The sequence below is a fragment of the Schistocerca americana genome, chromosome 6, assembly GCF_021461395.2.
Source record: "Schistocerca americana isolate TAMUIC-IGC-003095 chromosome 6, iqSchAmer2.1, whole genome shotgun sequence".
Classification (NCBI taxonomy): Eukaryota; Metazoa; Arthropoda; class Insecta; order Orthoptera; family Acrididae; genus Schistocerca; species Schistocerca americana.
The window spans coordinates 453733201-453755700 of NC_060124.1; the positions used below are offsets into that span (position 1 = coordinate 453733201).

The 22500-nt window shown below is 44.2% G+C and overlaps 1 protein-coding gene across 1 annotated transcript in view; it reads left to right on the plus strand.

Annotated features, from left to right (window-relative positions):
• Positions 1-22500, plus strand: part of LOC124619368 (ATP-binding cassette sub-family G member 1-like) — a 480300-nt gene that overhangs the window by 423556 nt on the left and 34244 nt on the right. The window contains exon 5 of the mRNA XM_047145693.1: positions 1995-2233. Coding sequence (XP_047001649.1) covers positions 1995-2233 — 239 coding nt within the window. The remainder of the gene's footprint in view (positions 1-1994; positions 2234-22500) is intronic.

Genomic DNA, 22500 nt, shown 5'->3' on the forward strand with positions numbered 1-22500 from the left:
CTGGATCCCTTATCTCTTCTAAATCGACTCCTGTTTCTTCTTCTATCACATCACACAAATCTTCACTCTCATAGAGGCTTTCAATGTATTCTTTCCGCCTATCTGTTCTCTCCTCTGCATTTAACAGTGGAATTCCCGTTGCACTCTTAATGTTACCACCGTTGCTTTTAATGTCACCAAAGGTTGTTTTGACTTTCCTGTATGCTGAGTCTGTCCTTCCGACAATCACATCTTTTTCGATGTCTTCACATTTTTCCTGCACCCATTTCGTCTTAGCTTCCCTGCACTTTCTATTTATTTCATTCCTCAGCGACTTGTATTTCTGTATTCCTGATTTTTCCCGGAACATGTTTGTACTTCCTCCTTTCATCAATCAACTGAAGTATTTCTTCTGTTACCCATGGTTTCTTCGCAGCTACCTTCTTTGTACCTATGTTTTCCTTCCCAACTTCTGTGATGGCCCTTTTTAGAGATGTCCATTCCTCTTCAACTGTACTGCCTACTGCGCTATTCCTTATTGCCGTATCTATAGCGTTAGAGAACTTCAAACGTATCTCGTCATTCCTTAGTACTTCCGTATCCCACTTCTTTGCGTGTTGATTCTTCCTGACTAATGTCTTGAACTTCAGCCTACTCTTCATCACTACTATATTGTGATCTGAGTCTATATCTGCTCCTGGGTGCGCCTTACAATCCAGTATCTGATTTCGGAATCTCTGTCTGACCATGATGTAATCTAATTGAAATCTTCCCATATCTCCCGGCGTTTTCCAAGTATACCTCCTCCTCTTGTGATTCTTGAACTGGGTATTCGCTATTACTAGTTGAAACTTGTTACAGAACTCAATTAGTCTTTCTCCTCTTTCATTCCTTGTCCCAAGCCCATATTCTCCTGTAACCTTTTTTTCTACTCCTTCCCCTACAACTGCATTCCAGTCGCCCATGACTATTAGGTTTCGCCCCCCTTTACATACTGCATTACCCTTTCAATATCCTCATACTTTCTCTATCTGTTCATCCTCAGCTTGCGACGTCGGCATGTATACCTGAACTATCGTTGTCGGTGTTGGTCTGCTGTCGATTCTGATTAGAATAACCCGGTCACTGAACTGTTCACAGTAATGCACCCTCTGCCCTACCTTCCTGTTCATAACGAATCCTACACCTGTTATACCATTTTCTGCTGCTGTTGATATTACCCGATACTCATCTGACAAGAAATCCTTGTCTTCCTTCCACTTCACTGCACTGACCCCTACTATATCTAGATTGAGCCTTTGCATTTCCCTTTTCAGATTTTCTAGTTTCCCTGCCACGTTCAAGCTTCTGACATTCCACGACCTGACTCGTAGAACGTTATCCTTTCGTTGATTATTCAATCTTTTTCTCATGGTAACCTCCCCCTTGGCAGTCCCCTCCCGGAGATCCGAATGGGGGACTATTACGGAATCTTTTGCCAATGGAGAGATCATCATGACACTTCAGTTACAGGCCACATGTCCTGTGGATACATGTTACGTGTCTTTAATGCAGTGGTTTCCATTGCCTTCTGCATCGTCATGTCATTGATCATTGCTGATTCTTCCGCCTTTAGGGACAATTTCCCACCCCTAGGACAAGAGAGTGCCCTGAACCTCTATGCGCTCCTCCGCCCTCTTTGACAAGGCCGTTGGCAGAACGAGGCTGGCTTCTTATGCCGGAAGTCTTCGGCCGCCAATGCTGATTATTTATCAAAATTTAGGCAGTGGCGGGGATCGAACCCGGGACCGAAGACGTTTCGATTATGAATCAAAGACGCTACCCCTAGACCACGGGTACGTCTTTAGGTTAGTTGGGTTTAAGTAGTTCTAAGTTATAGGGGACTGATGACCACAGCAGTAAAGTCCCATAGTGCTCAGAGCCATTTGACAAGTCTCAAACAGAAGTTCTGAGATTTGTCCCTGGTTTCCTGCGTGCTGCTGTATAATTCGCTACGCTGCGGCTGGGCGTTTCAGGGGCCTGGACAGCCTGTCGTCGCTGCAGTGCGTCTCGATGCTCAAGTCCCTGGCACGGGGCGGCCGCACCATCGTCTGCACCATCCACCAGCCCAGCGCGACCATCTTCCACATGCTGGACCACGTGTACGTGCTGGCGCAGGGCCACTGCGTCTACCAGGGCTCCAGCCTCAACGTCGTGCCCTACCTCAACTCCGTGGGGCTCGAGTGCCCCAAGTACCACAACCCCGCTGACTACAGTAAGTCGAAAACCACAACAATAGTAAAAAAAGCAGCGATTCAATATTTACAGCCATTTGTCCTCAGTTGCTGCTTGAATGTTGTTGATATAAACATAACTTTTACTGGTGTTTCTCAACTGCGTTTTTAGCATGGTTGTTACCCAAACGCGTTTCATCTAACTGCAATAGTCTTACAATATATATATACAGGGTGGTCCATTTGATAGAGACGGGGCCAAATATCTCACGAAATAAGCACCAAACGGAAAAAACTACAAAGAACGAAACTCGTCTAGCTTGAAGGGGGAAACCAGATAGCGCTATGGTTGGCCCGGTAGATGGCGCTGCCATAGGTCAAGCGGATATCAACAGCGCTTTTTTTTTTAAATAGGAACCCCCATTTTTATTACATATTCGTCTAGTACGTGAGGAAATATGAATGTTTTATTTGGACCACTTTTTTCCCTTTGTGACAGATGGCGGTGTAATAGTCACAAACGTATAAGTACGTGGTATCACGTAACATTCTGACAAAGCGGGCGGTATTTTCTTCGTGATACATTACCCGTGTTGAAATGGACGGTGTACCAGTTGCGGAAAAGGTCGATATCGTGTTGATGTATGACTACTGTGATCAAAATGCCCAACGGGCGTGTGCTACGTATGCTGCTCGGTATCCTGGACGACATCATCCAAGTGTCCGGACCGTTCGCCAGATAGTTACGTTATTTAAGAAAACAGGAAGTGTTCAGCCACATGTGAAACTCCAACCACGACCTGCAGCAAATGATGATTCCGAAGCAGGTGTTTTAGCTGCTGTCGCAGCTAATCCGCACATCCGTAGCACACAAATTGCGCGAGAATCGGGAATCTCAAAAACGTCGGTGTTGAGAATGCTACATCAACATCGATTGCACCCGTACCATATTTCTATGCACCAGGAATTGCATGGCGACGACTTTGAACGTCGTGTACAGTTCTGCCACTAGGCACAAGAAAAATTACGGGACGATGACAGATTTTTAGCACGCCTTCTACCTAGCGACGAAGCGTCATTCACTAACAGTGGTAACGTAAACCAGCATAACATGCACTATTAGGCAAAGGAAAATCCACGATGGCTGCGACAATTGGAACATCAGCGACCTTGGCGGGTTAATGTATGGTGCGGCATTATGGGAGGAAGGATAATTGGCCCCCATTTTATCGATGGCAATCTAAATGGTGCAGTGTATGCTGATTTCCTACGTAATGTTCTACCGATGTTACTACAAGATGTTGCACTGCATGACAGAATGGCGATGTACTTCCAACATGATGGATGTCCGGCACATAGCTCGCGTGCGGTTGAAGCGGTATTGAATAGTATATTTCATGACAAGTGGATTGGTCGTCGAAGCACCATACCATGGCCCGTACGTTCACCGGATCTGACGTCCCCGATTTCTTTCTGTGGGGAAAGTTGAAGGATATTTGCTATCGTGATCCACCGACAACGCCTGACAACATGCGTCAGCGCATTGTGAATGCATGTGCGAATATTACGGAAGGCGAACTACGCGCTGTTGAGAGAAATGTCGTTACACGTATTGGCAAATGCATTGAGGTTGACGGACGTCATTTTGAGCATTTATTGCATAAATGTGATATTTACAGGTAATTACGCCGTAACAGCATGCGTTCTCAGAAACGATAAGTTCACAAAGGTAAGTGTATCACATTCGAACAACCGAAACAAAATGTTAAAACGTACCTACGTTCTGTATTTTAATTTAAAAAACCTACCTGTTACCAACTGTTGGTCTAAAATTGTGAGCCATATGTTTGTGACTACTATAGCGCCATCTATCTCAAGGCCAAAAAAGTGGTCCCACTAAAACATTCATATTTCTTTACGTACTACACGAATATGTAATAAAAATGGGGGTTCCTATTAAAAAAACGGAGTTGATTTCCTTTTGAATTACGGCAGCGCCATCTAGCGGGCCAACCATAGCGCCATCTGGTTTCCCCCTTCAAGCTAGCCAAGTTTCGTTGTTTGTAGTGTTTTCGTTTGACGCTTATTTCGTGAAATATTTGGCCCAGACACGATCAATGGATCACCCTGTAGATATGGACCGTATATATGCTTACCTCTGCCGTGTAGAGGTTTGAAACCTACATGTAAGTCAGATAACAGGTGGTATAAGGTTGAGTATCTGTGAATGTGGAGCTGAGAGTTGCAGTTTCTCTCATTTATGTCTGAAATCAAGCACGGGTTTTAATAATTGGGTGACTTCCTGAATTAGTATGCCGCCAGAGGGATAAGACCCTTATGGAAAAACGTCATTTTTATTGACAAGTGAGTTGACAGGCAAGGCATCATTGTCGGAGTATATGGTAACGAATTCAGACCAAATAAAGCATTCATGTCACAGTAAGGGATGCCCAACAGCACACCTGTATTTTTGCATGCAAGCGATTACAAATAGAAGGGTGCCGAATGGAATCCTGTGATGGACTGTACTTAGCATCTTGTACCTTCAGCTGCTATTCAGCAACGGTCATTGCTGGCCCTGGAGAACGAGAAGGTTCCCACTTCATCATATCCCACATGTGGTGATCTGGCTGGCCAATTGTTGTACATCACATAGCATCACAGCAGCTGTATGTGGCCATGTGTTGTCCTGTTGGAAAAGCACATCACCTTCCTAGCGAAAACATGGAAGTAGCACAGGTTTAGCAATCTGAGCAATGAAGCAAGCACTGGTTACTTTACTCTGCAGAAACACCAAATGTAACACTATGTGGTAACTGATGGTCTCCCACACCATGAAACCAGCGATGGAACCTCTGTGTCATGGGCGAATGCTCTCTGGAATCGGCAGCTCGCCAGGTCTACACTATACATATCTCCGTCAATCACTCACATACAAACAGAAACCGCTCTCGTCACTGAAGACAAAAGAGCGCCATTTTACTCTTCAGTCAACCCTTTCACAACACCGGAGTAGCCATGCTTTGTGGTGTCAGGTGTCTGTAGTAGCCTGAACAGACACACACATTATCTTAATCCTGCTGCAAGCAGGCAGTTCCTAAAGGTCCCTGATGAAACAAAAGGGCAGCATGTACCTGGACTTCATACCTGAATGATGTTCGGTCAGACAGCTGCTCACACAGTGCACTGATCTTGACATCTGTCTGTACTATGTGTCCAGAAGCTGGTCTACACACTACTGTTGTAAGCAGCAACACATCACCGATACATTGTGCCCAATGTGTGCAGCTGCCCGTCCATACGTCCATCCAGCTTCCCGTGGGCCCACAATTGGATCCTGTTCAGATAGCTGAAGCTGTTCAGTAGGAGTTCGTACTTGTCATTGGGGCATGATTGTACCATAGAATGAATGTTGCAACACTATTCACCTCCAATCTCAACATAGTTACTGTCTGCAGAATCAAAGCAGAGAGCGCATAGAGAGGCCTCCGGTGCACCAACTGGTCACCTGAGCATGACAAATGAATCACTAACACTACAGCCACTCAGTATGCACATATTACCTTGTGTTTCTTTTGAAGACAGTCCTGGACAGAGCTACACATTTTTTCTGACTGTGTATTACAGATGCAGTACCTGAAAATTTAGTTTCTGCAAAATTCACATTATTAATGCAATGACTGTTGTTTTAACATTTAGCCAGGTGAAAGGGTAAAAAAAATGAATATTCGTCTTTTGGATTTGCAGCTCTTGTATCTGCAGTTTGCAGTTAAAATTGTTGGACGTAAGGTACGTCAGTTATGCAAAACTCCGATTTCCGAAGTTCCCAAGCATGTTTCAGCACCTCTGTGCCATCATCAGTTGGTTTCTGTTGGTTATTTAAACTGTAATGTGAATATTTTTACTAAATAATTACAAAATTACGGAAATATTTAGTTCAAACAACTATTTGTTTCTGTTTAATACCTTTACAATCGATTTACATGGTTTTGCAGGACCATTTCCGTATTGTTTCGTACAGGTAGCTCGTCATCTGCAACCAAACGATGTTCATGAGAAATTTTGTTGGGAGTTAACCTATCATTTTATACTTTAAACGTAATTTAGTTTGTCACGATATTTCGCGCATATATTCGTTTTTACTTACGTTTTTGTGTTTCAAGCCCTTTTTGTTCAGCATCCTGATGAGGTGTTGGGAAGCACACGTAAGTATAAAACACATTTTCTGAAATTTGGTCGTAAAAAGCACTTTACACTCCACCAAAACACACTGTAATCGTGGTTTTCGTGTGTCCCACCCCAGTCATTGTTCATCTGTTCACCAGCGAGTTTGCCTCAATGGTCGGTTTGCTGTATGGACTGTGACTGGGTTTTAGTACTATCCTATATCCTATTTGGTGTCCCTGTTTGTGTAATAATTTGCCTATTCTGTGTACAATTTCGTTATTGCATCTGAGTATGTGCCACTTCGTTTTGTATGTATGTATGTTGTTGCCCTGCTATGTCCTGCATGTGGTCTTTGTTTGTATTTTGTGTTGTTCTGTGTTGGGTGAAGACTTGCGTGTGTGGGATGTTCATTTCTGTATTGTTCACATATTTTTTGGTTTAATTTATCTACCATGTGGGTATCATAGCCATTTTCTACTGCTATTTTTTTATTGTGTTTAGTTCTTGTATGTAGTTCTGTTTGCTTATAGGTGCTCTGTTTAATCTATGCAACATGAATCTGAAGTTTGCTTGCTTATGTGTCATTGAGTGGTTTGACAGGTTGTGAATGATGGTGCTTGTGGTTCTCCATTTCCTGAATATTGTAGAGTCGTGTGTTATTTGCTTTTTGTAAGGTGAGATCTAGAAAATGTAATGTGTTGTTTGTTTTCGTTTCTAATGTGAAGTTAATTTTTGGGGTAAGTTGTTTTTTTCTTGTGTAGCTGTTCTATATGTGTATGTGTTCCATCAGTCAGGCATATTACGTCATCAACGTAACGGTACCAGCATATAAATTCGTAGTATTTTTGTTTTATTATGTGTCTGAATATCATGTTCTCCAGGTTGTTTATAAATATGTTAGCTAGGATGCCACTAATTGGTGATCCCATTGGCAGTCCTTCATGATGAGAATAAAATTCTTTGTTAAACACAAAATAATTTTGTGATTTTATGGTTTTGAGTATGGTTGTTAGTTAATTAATGTGTATGTCGGGTGTGTTTCCTTGCTGTTTTAATCTTTGCATGATGATGTTGATTGCTTGGAGTATACATACAAAACTAAATGGCACATACTCAACAGCAATAGCAAAATTGTTCACAGAATATGGAACATATTAAAGACACAACACTGAAAAAGATCAGAACATAAGAAACACCCACAGATAAATTTTCCCCCTGTGGGTTCGGGGCTAAGAATAGGCCCGCGATATTCCTCCCTGTCATAAGAGGCAACTAAAAGGAGTCTCAAAAGTTTCGGCCTTCTGTGATGGTCCCCTCCTGGGTTTGACCTCCTTTTTTCCAAATTTCCGTTGTTAGTGCGTGCCATTTGGGGAAGGACGCCTTACGTGGTGTTTTTCTATTGGTCCATCATGCACCACCATCTTGCATGTTACCTATTGTCGTGTGACGCGATTTACACCCACCGTCTTCTGGATTTCCTCCTTCTCGTCTTGTGCGCAATCCCCTTCTTAGCGCCCACGACACATGTGGACCCTTTCAACACCTAAAATCCAGCACGGTAGCCAGTCCGTTGTGGTGGGGTCGTCATGTACCCTCTTGGTGGTAGCCCCCTGACCACGCAGGGATCTCACTACAGATGCCAGAGCTGTTTCCTCCCCATGCATGCCAAGGAGTATGTGCCCATCTTGTCTGGGGCATGGGGACTCTGGGCAACGGGATATCGGCCAGGTACCCGTTGCTTTGGCTGGGTGGCGCCCTTGGGGAGAGCCCTCGTTCGGAGTAGGTGGCATCTGGGAGGATGTGGCGCAATGAAGCGCAATAAATCACACCAAGCTGGTGGTCGCCCGGCCACCAGCGTCTCTAAGTGAGGCAGAGTTGAGTTTGATGCTGCGCAATATGACCCTCAGTCGTTCCCCTCGTTGGCTGCGCCCTGGGAGGGACTCCGATCTAGTGCCAAGCGGGAGCCTTACGTACCGCAATACCTTGTCTGCAGCAGGACTGATGGTGACTCCTTTCTTACGATGAAGCCTCTGTTTTTTGTGGAACACCTGGAGGATAAGTTTGGGGAAGTGGCGGGGTTGTCTAAAATGAGGAATGGGTCCATCCTCCTCAAGACGTCCTCCCCAGCCCAGTCACGAGCGTTGCTCTTGTGTGATAAGCTGGGTGATGTCCCTGTTACCGTCACTCCCCACAGTAGCTTAAATATGGTCCAGGGGATTATTTACCATTGTGACCTCTTGTTACAATCCGATGACGAGCTGAGAGCTGACTTGGAACGACGTGGTGTACATTTTGTCCGTCGTGTACATAGAAGACCCAAGACTAACAGGGTGGCCACTGGTGCCTTTATCTTGGCCTTTGAGGGTGATGTCTTGCCTGAGAAGGTCAAGGTAATGATTTACCATTGTGAAGTCAAGCCATATGTCCCTTCCCTGATGCGGTGCTTCCAGCGCTGGAAGTTTGGGCGTATGTCCTCCCGTTGCCCATCCAGCGCTACATGTCGAGATAGCGGATGCCCCTCTCATCCCAATTCTCCATGTGCGCCTCCGCCTGTATGTGTCAACTGTGGGGAGCACCACTCTCCATGCTCGCCGGATTGCCCCATTCTTCATAAGGAGCGGAAGATAATGGAATTTAAGACCCTGGACCGGCTTACTTATCGAGAGGCAAAACAGAAATATGAAAGGTTGTATCCTGCTTCCATTTGAACATCTTATGCTGCAGCCACGTTATCATCGCCCACACGAGCGACGGTTGTCGCCTCATCTGTGCCGCCTTCAGTGGGCCCTCGGGGCCGTGCATCTCTGTCTGCCCCCCTCGTGTCTGGGGGCAAGCCTTCCTCTGTTGCCCCATTAGCAGTTGGGGGCAAACCCTCTTCTGTCGCTCCCCCCACGCTTACTTCGGGAGTGACATCTCCTCCAAAATCGGGGGGCTCGATCCCTCCCCCTCCACCTCCGCCGGCGTTGCCACTGCCAGTTCCTCTCTCACGGAAGGGGTCCCTCGGGGCTCACCCTTCCTCGGTTTCTTCTCCTACCCAGTCGGATGTCAGCCAGTGGCTGAAGGTTCCGCCACCTGCTGGTCGTAGGGCTTCTGCATCATTGTCAGCTTCCGACGCTCCTTTGGAGAAGCTCTCCCAGCCCTCTAACCCTAAGGACAGACGCGAGAAGAAGGAACGGAACGTGTCCAAGAAGAAGGACGTTCTGGCAGTTTCAGTACCGCCTGCTATAAATAGTTCTGGCTCCGGGGATGAGGTGGAGATCCTCGCCTCTGCTGCGGATCTCGCCCTCACGGAACCCTCGGGGGCCTTTCCTATGGACACGGATGACTCTCCCCCGGTGGCGGAAGTTGGCTCTGAGGCGCCGTCTGCCTCTTAGTCGCCTTCACGCCCTCCCAGTCCCTTACTGCTTCCATTCTCCAGTGGAAATGCGGCGGTTATTTCCGCCACCTGCCTGAGCTCCGGATGCTGCTGAGTGTTTCCCCTGTTCTCTCCATTGCTCTGCAGGAAACTTGGTTTCCAGCAATGCAGACCCCCGCCCTTCGCGGTTATCAAGGCTACTATAAGAACCGCACTGCCTGCCAATGAGCGTCAGGTGGAGTTTGCCTCTTTGTTCACCACTCTGTCTGTAGCTCGCCCGAACCCCTTCTGATGCCTTTAGAGGCAGTCGCTGTCAGGGTTGAGCTCTCACCGGCTATTACTGTTTGCTCCGTTTACATTCCTCCGGATGGGGAGCTCCCCCGACATGTCTTGGCTATACTGCTGGCTCAACTCCCTCCACCATTGCTGCTTCTGGGCGATTTCAGTGCCCACAACCCTCTATGGGGTGGGACTGTCTCCGATGACTGCGGTCGTGCCGTGGAGCATGTGTTGGCTCAGCTCGACCTTAGCCTCTTGAATACCGGTGCTCCCACGCATTTCAGTGTGGCCCATGGCTCGTTCTCAGCTATCGATCTATCTCTTTGCAGCCCCGGACTTGTCCCATCCCTCCACTGGAGAGTGCATCCTGACCTGTGTGGTAGTGACCATTGTCCCATCTATTTGTCACTGCCCCAGTGTAATTCTTCTGGGCATCTGCCCCACTGGGCTCTCAACAGGGCTGACTGGCCGGCTTTTACTTCCGCTGCCACCATTGAGTCTCCTCCACAGGGTGACATTGACGAGGTGGTCCGTGTCTTGACCACGTCAATCATTTCTGCGGCCAAGGCTGCCATCCCCCACTCTTCTGGTCTCCCTCAGAGGAAGGCTGTATCCTGGTGGTCGCCGGAGATTGCTGAGGCTATTCGCGACCGTAGGCGGGCTCTCCAGCATCATAGGTGGCACCCGTCTCTAGAGACCCTCATCGCCTTTAAGAGGCTCTGTGCCTTGGCCCGTCGTCTTATTGCACGGCGTAAGCAGGAGTGCTGGGAGAGGTATGTCTCATCCTTGGGCTCCCGTGTCTCCCCCTCGCTCGTGTGGTCCCGGATCCGCCGGATTTATGGATACCAGACCCCTATGGGTGTCCCTGGGATCTCCTTGGACGGCGCTGTCTGCACGGACGCTGCCGCCATTGCTGAACACCTTGCTGCGCACTTTGCTAAGAGCTCTGCGACTGCAACTTATCCCCCCACCTTTCGCTCTCTCAAGGAGCGAGCCGAGCAGACGCCGTTATCATTCCACATGCGTCGTTCTGAAAAATACAATGCTCCTTTCAGCGAGAGGGAATTCCTCGCTGCCCTCGCCGATTGCCCTGATACAGCACCAGGACCAGACTGCATCCACGCACAGATGCTGAAGCATCTCTCTAGGGACTGCCAGAGACACATCCTCACCATCTTTAACCGCATTTGGAGCGAGGGCGTGTTCCCGTTGCAATGGCGAGAGGGTCTTATTGTCCCCATCTTGAAGCCTGGTGCGGACCCATTGGCGGTGGACAGCTATTGTCCCATTACCCTCACCAACGTTTTGTGCAAATTGCTCGAACGTATGGTGGGGCGGCGTTTGTGTTGGGTTCTTGAGTCGCGCGGCCTCCTCGCTCCATCCCAGGGTGGCTTCCGTCGGGGCCGGTCTGCAGCGGACAATTTGGTGCGGCTGGAATCTGCTATCTGTATGGCCTTTGCCCGACGTCAGCATCTCGTTGCTGTATTTTTTGATCTGCGGAAGGCGTATGACACCACATGGAGGCATCACATCCTTGCTACGTTGCATGAGTGGGGTCTTCGTGGTCGGCTCCCGGCTTTTCTTCAAACCTTTCTATTGCGCCGCTCTTTCCGGGTGCAAGTCGGTGCCACCTCTAGTTCCTCTTATACACTGGAAAATGGGGTCCCGCAGGTCCCTCGGTGTTGAGCGTCTCCTTATTTCTAGTGGCCATTAATGGTCTGGCTGCAGCCGTGGGGTCGTCGGTGTCTCCTTCTTTGTATGCCGACGACTTCTGCATCTCATTTAACTTCACGACTACGGGAGTTGCCGAACGCAGGCCGCAAGTAGCCGTTCGCAAGGCAGCATCATGGGCTCTGACTCATGGTTTTCAGTTCTCTGCAGCCAAGACTCGAGTTATGCACTTCTGCAGGCGTCGGACGGTCCACCCTCATCCTGAACTTTACCTCGACGGCCACCTGCTTGAAGTGGTGGACACTTGCCGCTTCTTAGTACTCGTCTTTGATGCCCGGCTCACATGGGTTCCTCATATTACTCAGCTGAAGCAGAAGGGCTGGCGGCACCTCAACGCCCTCCGCTGCCTGAGCCACACATCTTGGGGTGCGGATTGCTGCACGCTGTTGCGATTATACAGGGCCCTTGTGCAGTCCAGGCTTGATTATGGGAGCCTGGCATATGGGTCTGCATCACCCTCAGTGTTGACGTTGTTAGACCCCATACACCACTGTGGGGTTCGGCTTGCAACTGGCGCTTTTCGTACGAGCCCCATGGATAGTCTACTGGTGGAGGCCGGGGTTCCCCCGCTGCGGATTCGCCGCCATCGACTGCTCGCCGACTATGCTGTCCACGTGCATTGCTCGCTGGGCCATCCCAATCGTCGCCTGCTTTTCCCTGCCATGGTCCTCCATCTGCCCGAAAGGCGACCTAGGTCTGGGCTTTCCATAGCTGTCCACGCCCAGTCCCTGCTGTCGGAACTGGGGTCCTTCCCTCTTCTGCCTCCCTTCCGGGTCCGTGCACCTATGCCTCCCTGGTGTTTGCCCCGGCCGTCCGTCCATCTGGACTTGGCACAGGGACCCAAGGACTCGGTTCTGCCTGTGGCCCTCCGTCGCCGTTTTCTTGCGCTCCTCGCCTCATTTTCGGGCTGTGAGGCTGTCTACACTGATGGTTCCCTGGTTGATGGTCGCACTGCCTACGCTTTTGCTCACTCTGCCCATGTTGAGCAGCACTCCTTGCCTGCTGGCTGCAGTATTTTTACTGCAGAGCTGGTGGCCATATTGCGCGCTCTTGAGCATATGCTCTTGAGCATATGCGTTTCTGCTCAGGTACGTCCATCGTCATCTGCAGTGACTCCCTGAGCAGCCTCCAGGCCATCGACCACTGCTATACCTCTTCTCCTCTGGTGTCCTCTATTCAGGAGTCTGTTTCCGCCCTTACCCGTTCTGGTCATTCGGTGGTCTTTGTTTGGACGCCAGGTCACGTTGGCATCCCGGGGAACGAACGTGTTGACAGGCTGGCCAAAGAGGCGATTGACGCCCCAGCTTTGGAGATCGGCCTCACGGCTCGCGATCAGCAGCTGGTGTTGCGCCGTAAGGTGCCTGGGATGTGGACTGCTGAGTGGCGTGGCATGACTTCCCCGAATAAACTGCGGGCTGTCAAGGAGATGACTGATGTGTGGCGCTCCTCCCTGCAGGCTTCTCATCCTGTGTCGACTGTGCATCGTCCATACCTACCTGACGCACGGCCATCTTTTGCATCAGGAGGATCCCCCCCTGTGTCGGTGTGGGTCCCGCCTGATGGTCGCCCACATTTTGTTGGAGTGTCCCCAACTGCGCACCCTCTGGCACTCTTTTAATCTCCCGGGCACTTTGCCTTTGGTTTTATGCGACGATGCCTCCATGGCTGACGATGTTTTAAATTTTATCCGTGGTAGTCCTTTTTATGGTTCCATTTAGGGAGGTCCTGCACCTTTCCCTTTCTGTGTCTTTTGTCCTCTCGTCTCTCAATATTTGTTGCTGTTTTGGTGTGTCGTCAGATGGTTGACTCTTTCCCTTTTTGGTTCTCGTGGTCAGTCAACCGGTCTCCGGCCATCTTCTTTTCTTCTGTTTCTTTTTGTCTGGTGTTCATCTGTACTCTTCGTGTCTGTAGTGTTAGTTGCCGCATTTGTGTTCTTTTAGGGCCTGGGGGGAGTCTCCTTCCCCTTGGGGTTTTACCTACTTCGTGAATTTATATCTCGCCTGTTTTTGGAATGGGGGACTGATGACCTTCGCTGTTTAGTCCCCCATAAACATCCCAATAACCACCACCACCATAGATAATTTTAACAGATCACGAATATATGAACTCACATGCAACACTTGCAGTCAGTATACATAGGACAGAAAAGCAGAAACTTCAAAACCAGTTATTTAGAACATCTCAGAGCTTTTAAAAAAGCAACAGCTCCCATAGTACATTTGCTGACCACCTAATAGCCCACAATCACCACCCAACTACAACAGAAACAGACTTTAGAATACCAGCATGCAGCCACAGCCGATACAGCAAATTGACCATTGAGGAAAACTTCCATGTACAAAAGGCAATAACAGAAAAAAAAAACAGGTCATAAATCAATACACTGTGCTCTGCAAGGGCACACTATTCTGAACAGTAAAGGAAATTTACAGAAAAGACAACACAAGCAGTTACCACACACACACACACACACACACACCGATAAAATGTGAACAAAATTCAAATTTGGCACCAAACTCACTGGTGAACAAATGAACACTGACTGGGCTGGGACACACTACTGCCACGATTACAGTGTGTCTTGGTGAAGTGTAAAGTGCTTTTTATGACCAAATTTCAGAAAATACGTGTTATATTGACGTGCGCTTCACAACACCTCATCAGGATGCTGAGAAAAAAGGGCTTTCCATACAAAAACGTAAGTAAAAAAGAATATATGCGTGAAACATCGCGACAAACCAAATTACGTTTAAAGTATAAAATGATAGGTTAACTCCCAACAAAATTTGTCATCAACATCGTTTGGTTCCTGATGAGAAGCTACCTGTACGAAACGATACGGAAATGGTCCTGCAAAACCATGCAAACAAAATGTAACTAACAGAAACAAATAGTTGTTTGAACTAAATATTTCTGTAATTTTGTAAGTAAAAATATTCTCATTCCAGATTAAATAAAACAGTAACCCATTCATGGTAGCAAAGAGGTGCTGAAACATGTTTGGGAATTTTGAAAAAAAAAAAAAAAAAAAAAAAACACACAGTGTTTTGCAAAACTGGCGGACCTTACATCTAACAATTTCTAAAATATGAAGTTGGGGAAAGTAGCCTATATAGCACCAGCTCTCAAATCGCACCACCACTTTTTTAGATTTACCGGTCCTGCTTACACACCACCTAGCGGGAGTAGTTTGAACTAGGGAACACTCCCATGATGCTACAATAGTTTGAGTTTGGTTTCGGTGGCTGTGGTAATATGTTTTGTATTTGGTTTACGAGAAAAGTGACTATTTGCATGTAAGATTTGTGTACTTTCATTCATATCTATTACGTATAATTAAGATATATTTAAGTACCCTTTGACATCTTTATAAGTTTCATTCAGTCAATTGTTTAGCTTGCAGAATGACAAACTCAGAAAATGGCGTGGTTGCCGAAATCGCAACACTGCATAATTGCCTAAATAGCACCAGTGGGATTTAGGAATCTTTACTGGTGCGATTTAAGAACCTTAGTATTGAAAGTCATTTAGGCTAAATCTTTTAATCCATTTATGGAGTGTAATATTCCCAAGCTAAGATAAATAATTTCGCAGTGATCGTGAAAGTTGAAGTTTCATAACAAATATTATTTTTTCCCCTTCTCCATTGCAGATTTCCATTATGATGGCTGGGAGGACATACGGGAAGTGGTCTGCAGAAAGTATGACATATTTGTTTGGGGGATTTTAAAGGAGGGTAAATAAAAATGAATGAATGTCGCAGAAAATGTGGAAAACCAAAGAAAACGTTTCTAAGACATATTCGAGGTGAAGTTATAGGGGGACTCAACCATGGCAACAATGGGGCAGTGAATAGAGGACAAACAGCATTACCACTTTCAGCAGAAAAAGAACTTATTAATGTCATTTTAGAGTTCGAAGAGAACCTGTTCTGCCTTACGATAACTGACGTAAGGAAGTTAGCTCTTCAAATACTTGTGCCTAATCCCCATCTTGACAATCCATTCAGCAAAGAGAAAAAATGGCTGGTAAGAAATGGTTCAACACTTTTGTGAAACGTCATCTGACACTAACTTTATGACAGCCTGAAAATGTATCTATTGCTAGGGTTAGAGGTTTTAATAAAGAAAATGTTAACAAGATTTTTGATATTCCAGAAAAAAATGGAGACGAGCATAAACTAAATGCACTGACCATTTTCAGTGTTGACGAATCAGGTTTCTCAACTGTACAAAAGAAATCTCCCAAGATATTGTCACAGAAGGGAAAACTTCAAGTGGGTAGTGTTTCTAGTGTCGAAGGAGGAATTAACACTGCAATTGTCAGCTGTAAGAGTGCTATTGGTAATTATGTGCCCTCCATGATAATATTTAAGAGGCTTAGGATGCATCCTTCCCTGAAAACTGGTGCTCTACCAGGAACTCTTGTGGAAATTTCACACACTGGTGAGGTCCTCATTAAATGGCTGTAACATTTTATTGCTTATGTCAAACCATCGGCAGAGAGAAAAGTTCTTCTTGTGTTGGATGGACACTCAACACACTCCAAGAGTCTTGAAGCTATTAAACTTGCAAACTCGCATGGTGTTCTACTCTTACAACTTCCGTGGCACACTACACACCATTTGCAGCCCCTAGATGTGGCAGTACTCAAGCCGTTGCAAACCTATTATGATGAAGCATTGTGCAAATGGCTGAGAGCTAATGAGCCTCCTGTGACTCAGTTTGATGTTTGTTCTCTGTTTCCGAAGTGTACAGCTGAGAAGCGATCTTCAGCAATGTAATGAATGGTTTCAGAGCCACTGGAATCTGGCCCATAGACAGAAGTGTCTTTTCCAATGCTGACTTTATTCCAGCCTTTAGCCATTCACAGAAAAGCAACACAAATCAACCTGAAGAGACGCCAATGTGCTTAACTCTTCCCAATGACAGTGCTGAGAATGGGCACCAAGAAGCTGAAGAAGGCCTCTCCAGTGCGGGAAATACAAAGGTATCGCAACCACTTCAAATTAGTCCTTCCAGAAGTCTTGTTGTGACCATCCAAAAAATAAGTCTTTTACCATAACTGGTTACCAAATAAGGAAAAAGGCTAAAGAAAGGTGCTCAGAAAGCTGAACTGTTGACTTCAAGCCCATATAAGAATACATTGCAAGATAATAGGGACAAAAAGTCACTTCATGTTGCAAAGAAAGTGTTGAAATCAACTTATGGACTTGGACCCTCAAAAGGAAGAAGCAGAAGGAAGCAGAGCAGCAAAAAAAAAATACCACTTGTTCATCATCATCACCTCCGAAATTGTTCAGGTTGAAATTGATGTAGATGACTGGTTCTTCTTCATTTGTGAAGAAAGTGTGGTAGAGGATATGGTGCAATGCTCAATCTGCATAAAATAGGCTCCTAAAATATGTGCTGATGTTTTAAAACATGAAATGGCCTTTCAGTGTGAGTTTTGCACATAAGTTACACTGTACCTGAACAATGATAAATTTATGTTCTTTTTTTCAATAACAGAAAAGCATAATTACGAATATTTTAAGGGCTATTTGTGTGATATATTCAGTGAAATAAATTATTAATTATATGGAGTGTACCCTTTAATTTAAAAAACAAATTTACAACCAAAAACCCCATAATAGTAGGAACAGGTGCGATTTTGGCACCCTGTTGTGCAATTTAGGAAACCAGTAGCCTAAATAGCACCATTTGCAAAGTTCTACAAAATGGTCAAAAATAAATAGTATATATTATGGCAAAAATTTCTTTTAAATGCTTTTTGTACCCAAAACACATATGTTCATTTTTATTCATTTATATAAGTGGAATAGAACATGTTAAGGCTTCTACAGCCTTAAAATTATTTCTTTACAAGGGAAGTGTCCCGTTTATTCCTTGATAGGCCTACGCTATCAGAGGGAAAACTGTTACCAGTGTTGAGATTATGTAAAAATAAGCTATGAAGTTCATTCCATAATCAGAAAGAAAACAAAGTCTTTGCCATTAACACTTCAAAATTTTCAGCACTTACTTCTATGAAACAAATACCACAGAGTGGGTTGAAGCAGGACATGTGGGGGTGAAGTGGGGCATCAATTATCTCTGCTGACATCTAGTGCCCCACTCTGCAGTTAGTCACTGCACTTAGTTTTGTCCGTCAATTTTTCATAAAGGGCTTTATGTTAATTTTGTAGGCAAGTAATTGGCAGAATATTTTTGTCTTTCAGGTAGGAAAAGGAAAACTATGTGATAGCTTCAAAACTCTCCTCCATAGCTTTGAATAACATTAATGTTGTTCCCAGACTAACCATCAGACCTGGTTTTGAAGTTATATATACATAAATTTTCATGATATTTATGCCATTAATTTATGCATGAGACTGATTTGTTTACATAATTGATGTTTTCTGGGGTGAAGTGATACAAGTAGGAAAAGGTTGCTGGAAACACTGTGCTCTTCAAATATAACAAAAATGCAATGAAAATAACCATTGTAGACTACAGGAAGAGTGACAGAAGCTTAAGAACAATACTTGAGAAATATCGGAAACAGAAATAGGGTAAATGAAAAATTTAAGAGGAAACATGAAAGTTGGCTACTAAGGCATACTAGAAACACTATTGAATGATGTGGGACTTGGTTATACATTAATCATTTTATTCCATAGAGCATACAGAACTTCTGCACAATTACCATGTCCAAGAATGCACAACCTGTCTCTCTATTTCTCATCCAAAGTTCGTTTCCCTGGGATGTCAGAGTTTTGACCTCTTGAAGCTCTCAATGTTCCCACACAGTCAACCAATGTAATATTTACTGTATCTGGGACTGGAAAACTGTTGCCTTTTAGATTGAGGATACAAGTTTCCACCCACCTCAGACTGAAGGTGGTGTTGAGCTCTCACACCCTGCAGTAAGCAAATCCGGTTGGTCCGACATGCTATTATTTGAAGAACGGTTTGTGGAAATAGTTCTGCTGTGCTTAAGAACAGTTGATGGAAGAAAAGATTTTATTGGGCAGAAGTTTTAAGCCATCTCTCCCAGAAAGTGATACGGCTGAGTCATGATCACAATACTACTATTATAATGCTACCCCCAAATTATACACTTATTACCCAACTCCTGGATTTTGCAGTATTGAGACCCACTAAAGCAGCATTGAGGGCTGCTTTTATTCACTGGAAAAAGAACTGTAATAGGCTTGCCTTCCAAAGGTTCAGTTTCCAAGAAAACCATTACAGAATGTTGAAAACATACCAAGGATTGTCACCTCTGGCTGTAAAGCAAAAAGTGAAAGGTAAAGTTTAACACTCAGGTTCGGAGAAGATGTGAACAGATACTTTATCTTAAAAGTTTGTCATAGCTAGAGCACATGGTTCACCAAGAAGCAGAGACAGAAAGCCAACTGTTCAACTTGGTACAAGCATTTCTCCTGCTACCCACACCAGTATTTCTAAGCATCAGTCCTCTACTTAGTGTCTAACCAGTTGGAACGTTGATGGATGGGATCATAAGACAATCGTAGTATTTTCTCAGAAAAAAGGAAGGTAAAAAATGACATTGTTCCATTTTCCTCAAGTTTCTAACATCCAAGATGTTCCATACAGTGATGTTGTACAAAGAATTGATGTGTAGGCTATCAGAACACCAAGAGACGAAGATCTCTCTTCCTGACATTTTCCAATGTTGACACAACAGAACTACGATAAGCAAAGTTAACAAGGCTATTTTTATGTTATGGTGCATTAAAATAGTCTTATTTTTAGAAAATTTCCTGTTGTTAACGTAAACCAGTATAACTTTGTATATGACAGCCTACAATAAACAATTTTCTACTTATCATGCTCTATAATGATACTTGCCTGTGAAAATCAAATATGGGGAGGGAGGTCAGTGGACCTGACTGTATGTGATTATTTCTTTTAGGGGGTTTATAAAAGACACTTTCTATGTGCCTCCATTACCAGTAACAATGAATGAACTGAGCTGTAAAAGGTGTAACTCAAGACATGTTCGCCGCAGCATGGGAACAATTTGAATACCACGTTGACTTATGTCATGCAACTCACGGGGGTCATATTGAACACCTATTGAAAAGTATGAAAAAAAAAAAAAAACTTTTTGAGTTTCCCATCCATAAAAAAACGTGCAGATGGATGTGTGTGTGTGTGTGTGTGTGTGTGTGTGTGTGTGTGTGTGAGTGTGCACCTGGGTGCGCGTGTGCGCCTGGGTGCGCCTGTGTGCGTGTGCTGTCCATTTTTCCCCCTAAGGTAAGTCTTTCCGCTCCCGGGACTGGAATGACTCCTTACCCTCTCCCTTAAAACCCACATCCTTTCGTCTTTCTCTCTCCTTCCCTCTTTCCTGATGAAGCAACCATGGGTTGCAAAAGCTTGATATTTGTGCATTTTTTATTGTCTATCTGCCAGCGCTTTCCAGTTTGGTAAGTCACAGCATCTTTTTTAATAAATTCATTGCGTACGTTTATTAGTTGTAGAAATATAAATTTTCCAAATCGGATGATTCTTTCTGATACACCTGTTTCTTAAAGAACCGCTACCTGCTCTGTAAATGAAGTGCCAAAAGTTTTCTCTCCCTCCCTGGCCATATATAGAACATAAAATGTTACATTGGTGTGTTACCTAAATGTCAACAAAGGTTTCAGCAGAGAGAAACCAAGACACTCTTCAATTATACTACAGAATTTTGTCTTAATGTTCATACCCAAATGAACAATGGAAAAGGACAAATGGAGCATCAAATTGGCCAGTGTGAAGTCCCTTTTGCAAAAGAAAAAATTATTGCTACGAAGTAATGAGAGTAATTAAGAACAAAACTTGAAAACAAAAATACTGAAAACAAGGCTATGTGTCTTGTGAAATGATTTGTCCACAAGTAAGAAATAAAACAGATTAGAGAAGCATTTTACACACTTTTGGACATTGCTCAAAATCATGTGCAGCAATAGTATCTCAACAGACAGATATCCTCGAGTAGTCATTAAAATTGAGTGAAACATATAATTTTAAATTCTCAATGGGCACCTTATTTGATTTATAAGTTAAGTCTTCTGTTGTTATGGCATAAGATTATTATATCCATTTTTATCCTAGTGTAGTGGTGGTGATATTTTTGCCTTAAATTGCCTTCATATTAGCACTGGGTACACTAACTCTCCAATGTTTGTATGTATTATTTGTACCTAATTCTGATATTCAGTCACAAACGGGCACAATGAAAAGACTGCTGTACAGCTTTCAACCAAAAGGCATTCTTCTAACATAATCTATCCTTTTCATAACATTATTGTTATTTCATCCTGAATTTTCCATTGTTTAATTCTGATGTTTCTTGTAGTCATACCAGTGTATTTGGAGTTGCAGCTATTTCATTTTATTTCGTAGATCTCTGAACTATCGAACTATGGTACTATCATTATTTTTAGCCCTTGTGTTTAGTTTGTTTTGAAACATCCTGTTTGTTTGAAGGCTAATCTGATTATGTGATCTTTTTTAAAGATGTTGCATTTTTGTGTGTGAAGTTGTGCATTTTCTCTTTGTGTTGTTCAATGAACTTTCTAATTTGAGAGTGCTTTGTGTAGTATGTATTAGTGTGTCCAAATTGTTCTTATTTTGGCTGATTTCTATTTGTATATTCCTTTAAATGATGTTTTGTAGCTTGTTTAGCTCTTCTTGTCAGTTATTTTTGTTTGAAGGTGTTCTGCAAAGTCTATATAGCACATGATTAATTGCTCCTATTTGTATGGGTAATGTTACTATTTGCTCTGTTCAAAAGAATTGACACCTCACTGCTGTTTGATGGGCTAGTTAGTGTATAATTGTTTTTCTATCTTGCTCTTTTATTTTCTGACAAGTTCCACCTAAGTCAGTCAGCACATTGGCAGTGAAGGTACCATTTACTACAGGTGTGTACTTTTCCTCCACCAGAAACTATTTCACATGAAGATGTAACCAAAAGAAATGAGACTGATGAGACTGATACCACAGGCTATGTAGTTGCCAAATGTGGAGCTCAGTGCCAAAGGGAGATATTTCACACATTTGGAAAAAAATGAGGTTTTGTGTGTTTGGACAGCTCATACCATCAATTAAAATACGTTGACATCACAATGCCAGGTGAAGATATCCCACATTGAAAGAGGTTGGCCTTTAAACTTTGATGCTTTCAAGAAATTGACAATTTTAGCACTCAATTATACAACATAGACTTAGCCTTTATAAGTACATGGCCAATAAGTTATACAGCCAGCAACAACATTGGAACCGTGAGTCTGCCTTGATGCAAAACACCTTGTATTTGTTTACAAGGACTTCTTTATTCCCTGAACTAGTTTCAGCAGCAAATATCACTATCATCTGTGGGTTGTCTGAATCTTATTTATTGTGTGTTATGGCATGCTTTTAAGAATTATTGTCACTGTTTCCAGCATATTTTCTGTGCTTCTTTTCTGTTGCTGTTTTTTCACAGTGTACAGCATGTCATCTGTAAGTTCATTGGATGGCATTTAGATCTAGAACTGTCCCGTTCTGTGTATAGAATCAGCTACATGCCAACCAACAAACTTGTATTGTAGATGACATGATGTACACTGAGGGGAAGGGGGGGGGGGGAGAGGGGGGGAACAGCAACAGAAAAAAAGGACAGAAAATATGCGGTAAACAGTGACAATAATTCTCAAAAACATGCCATAAGACACAATAAATAATATTTAAAGAACCCACTGATGATCGTGATATTTGTTGCTGAAAATAGCTTGGGTAATAA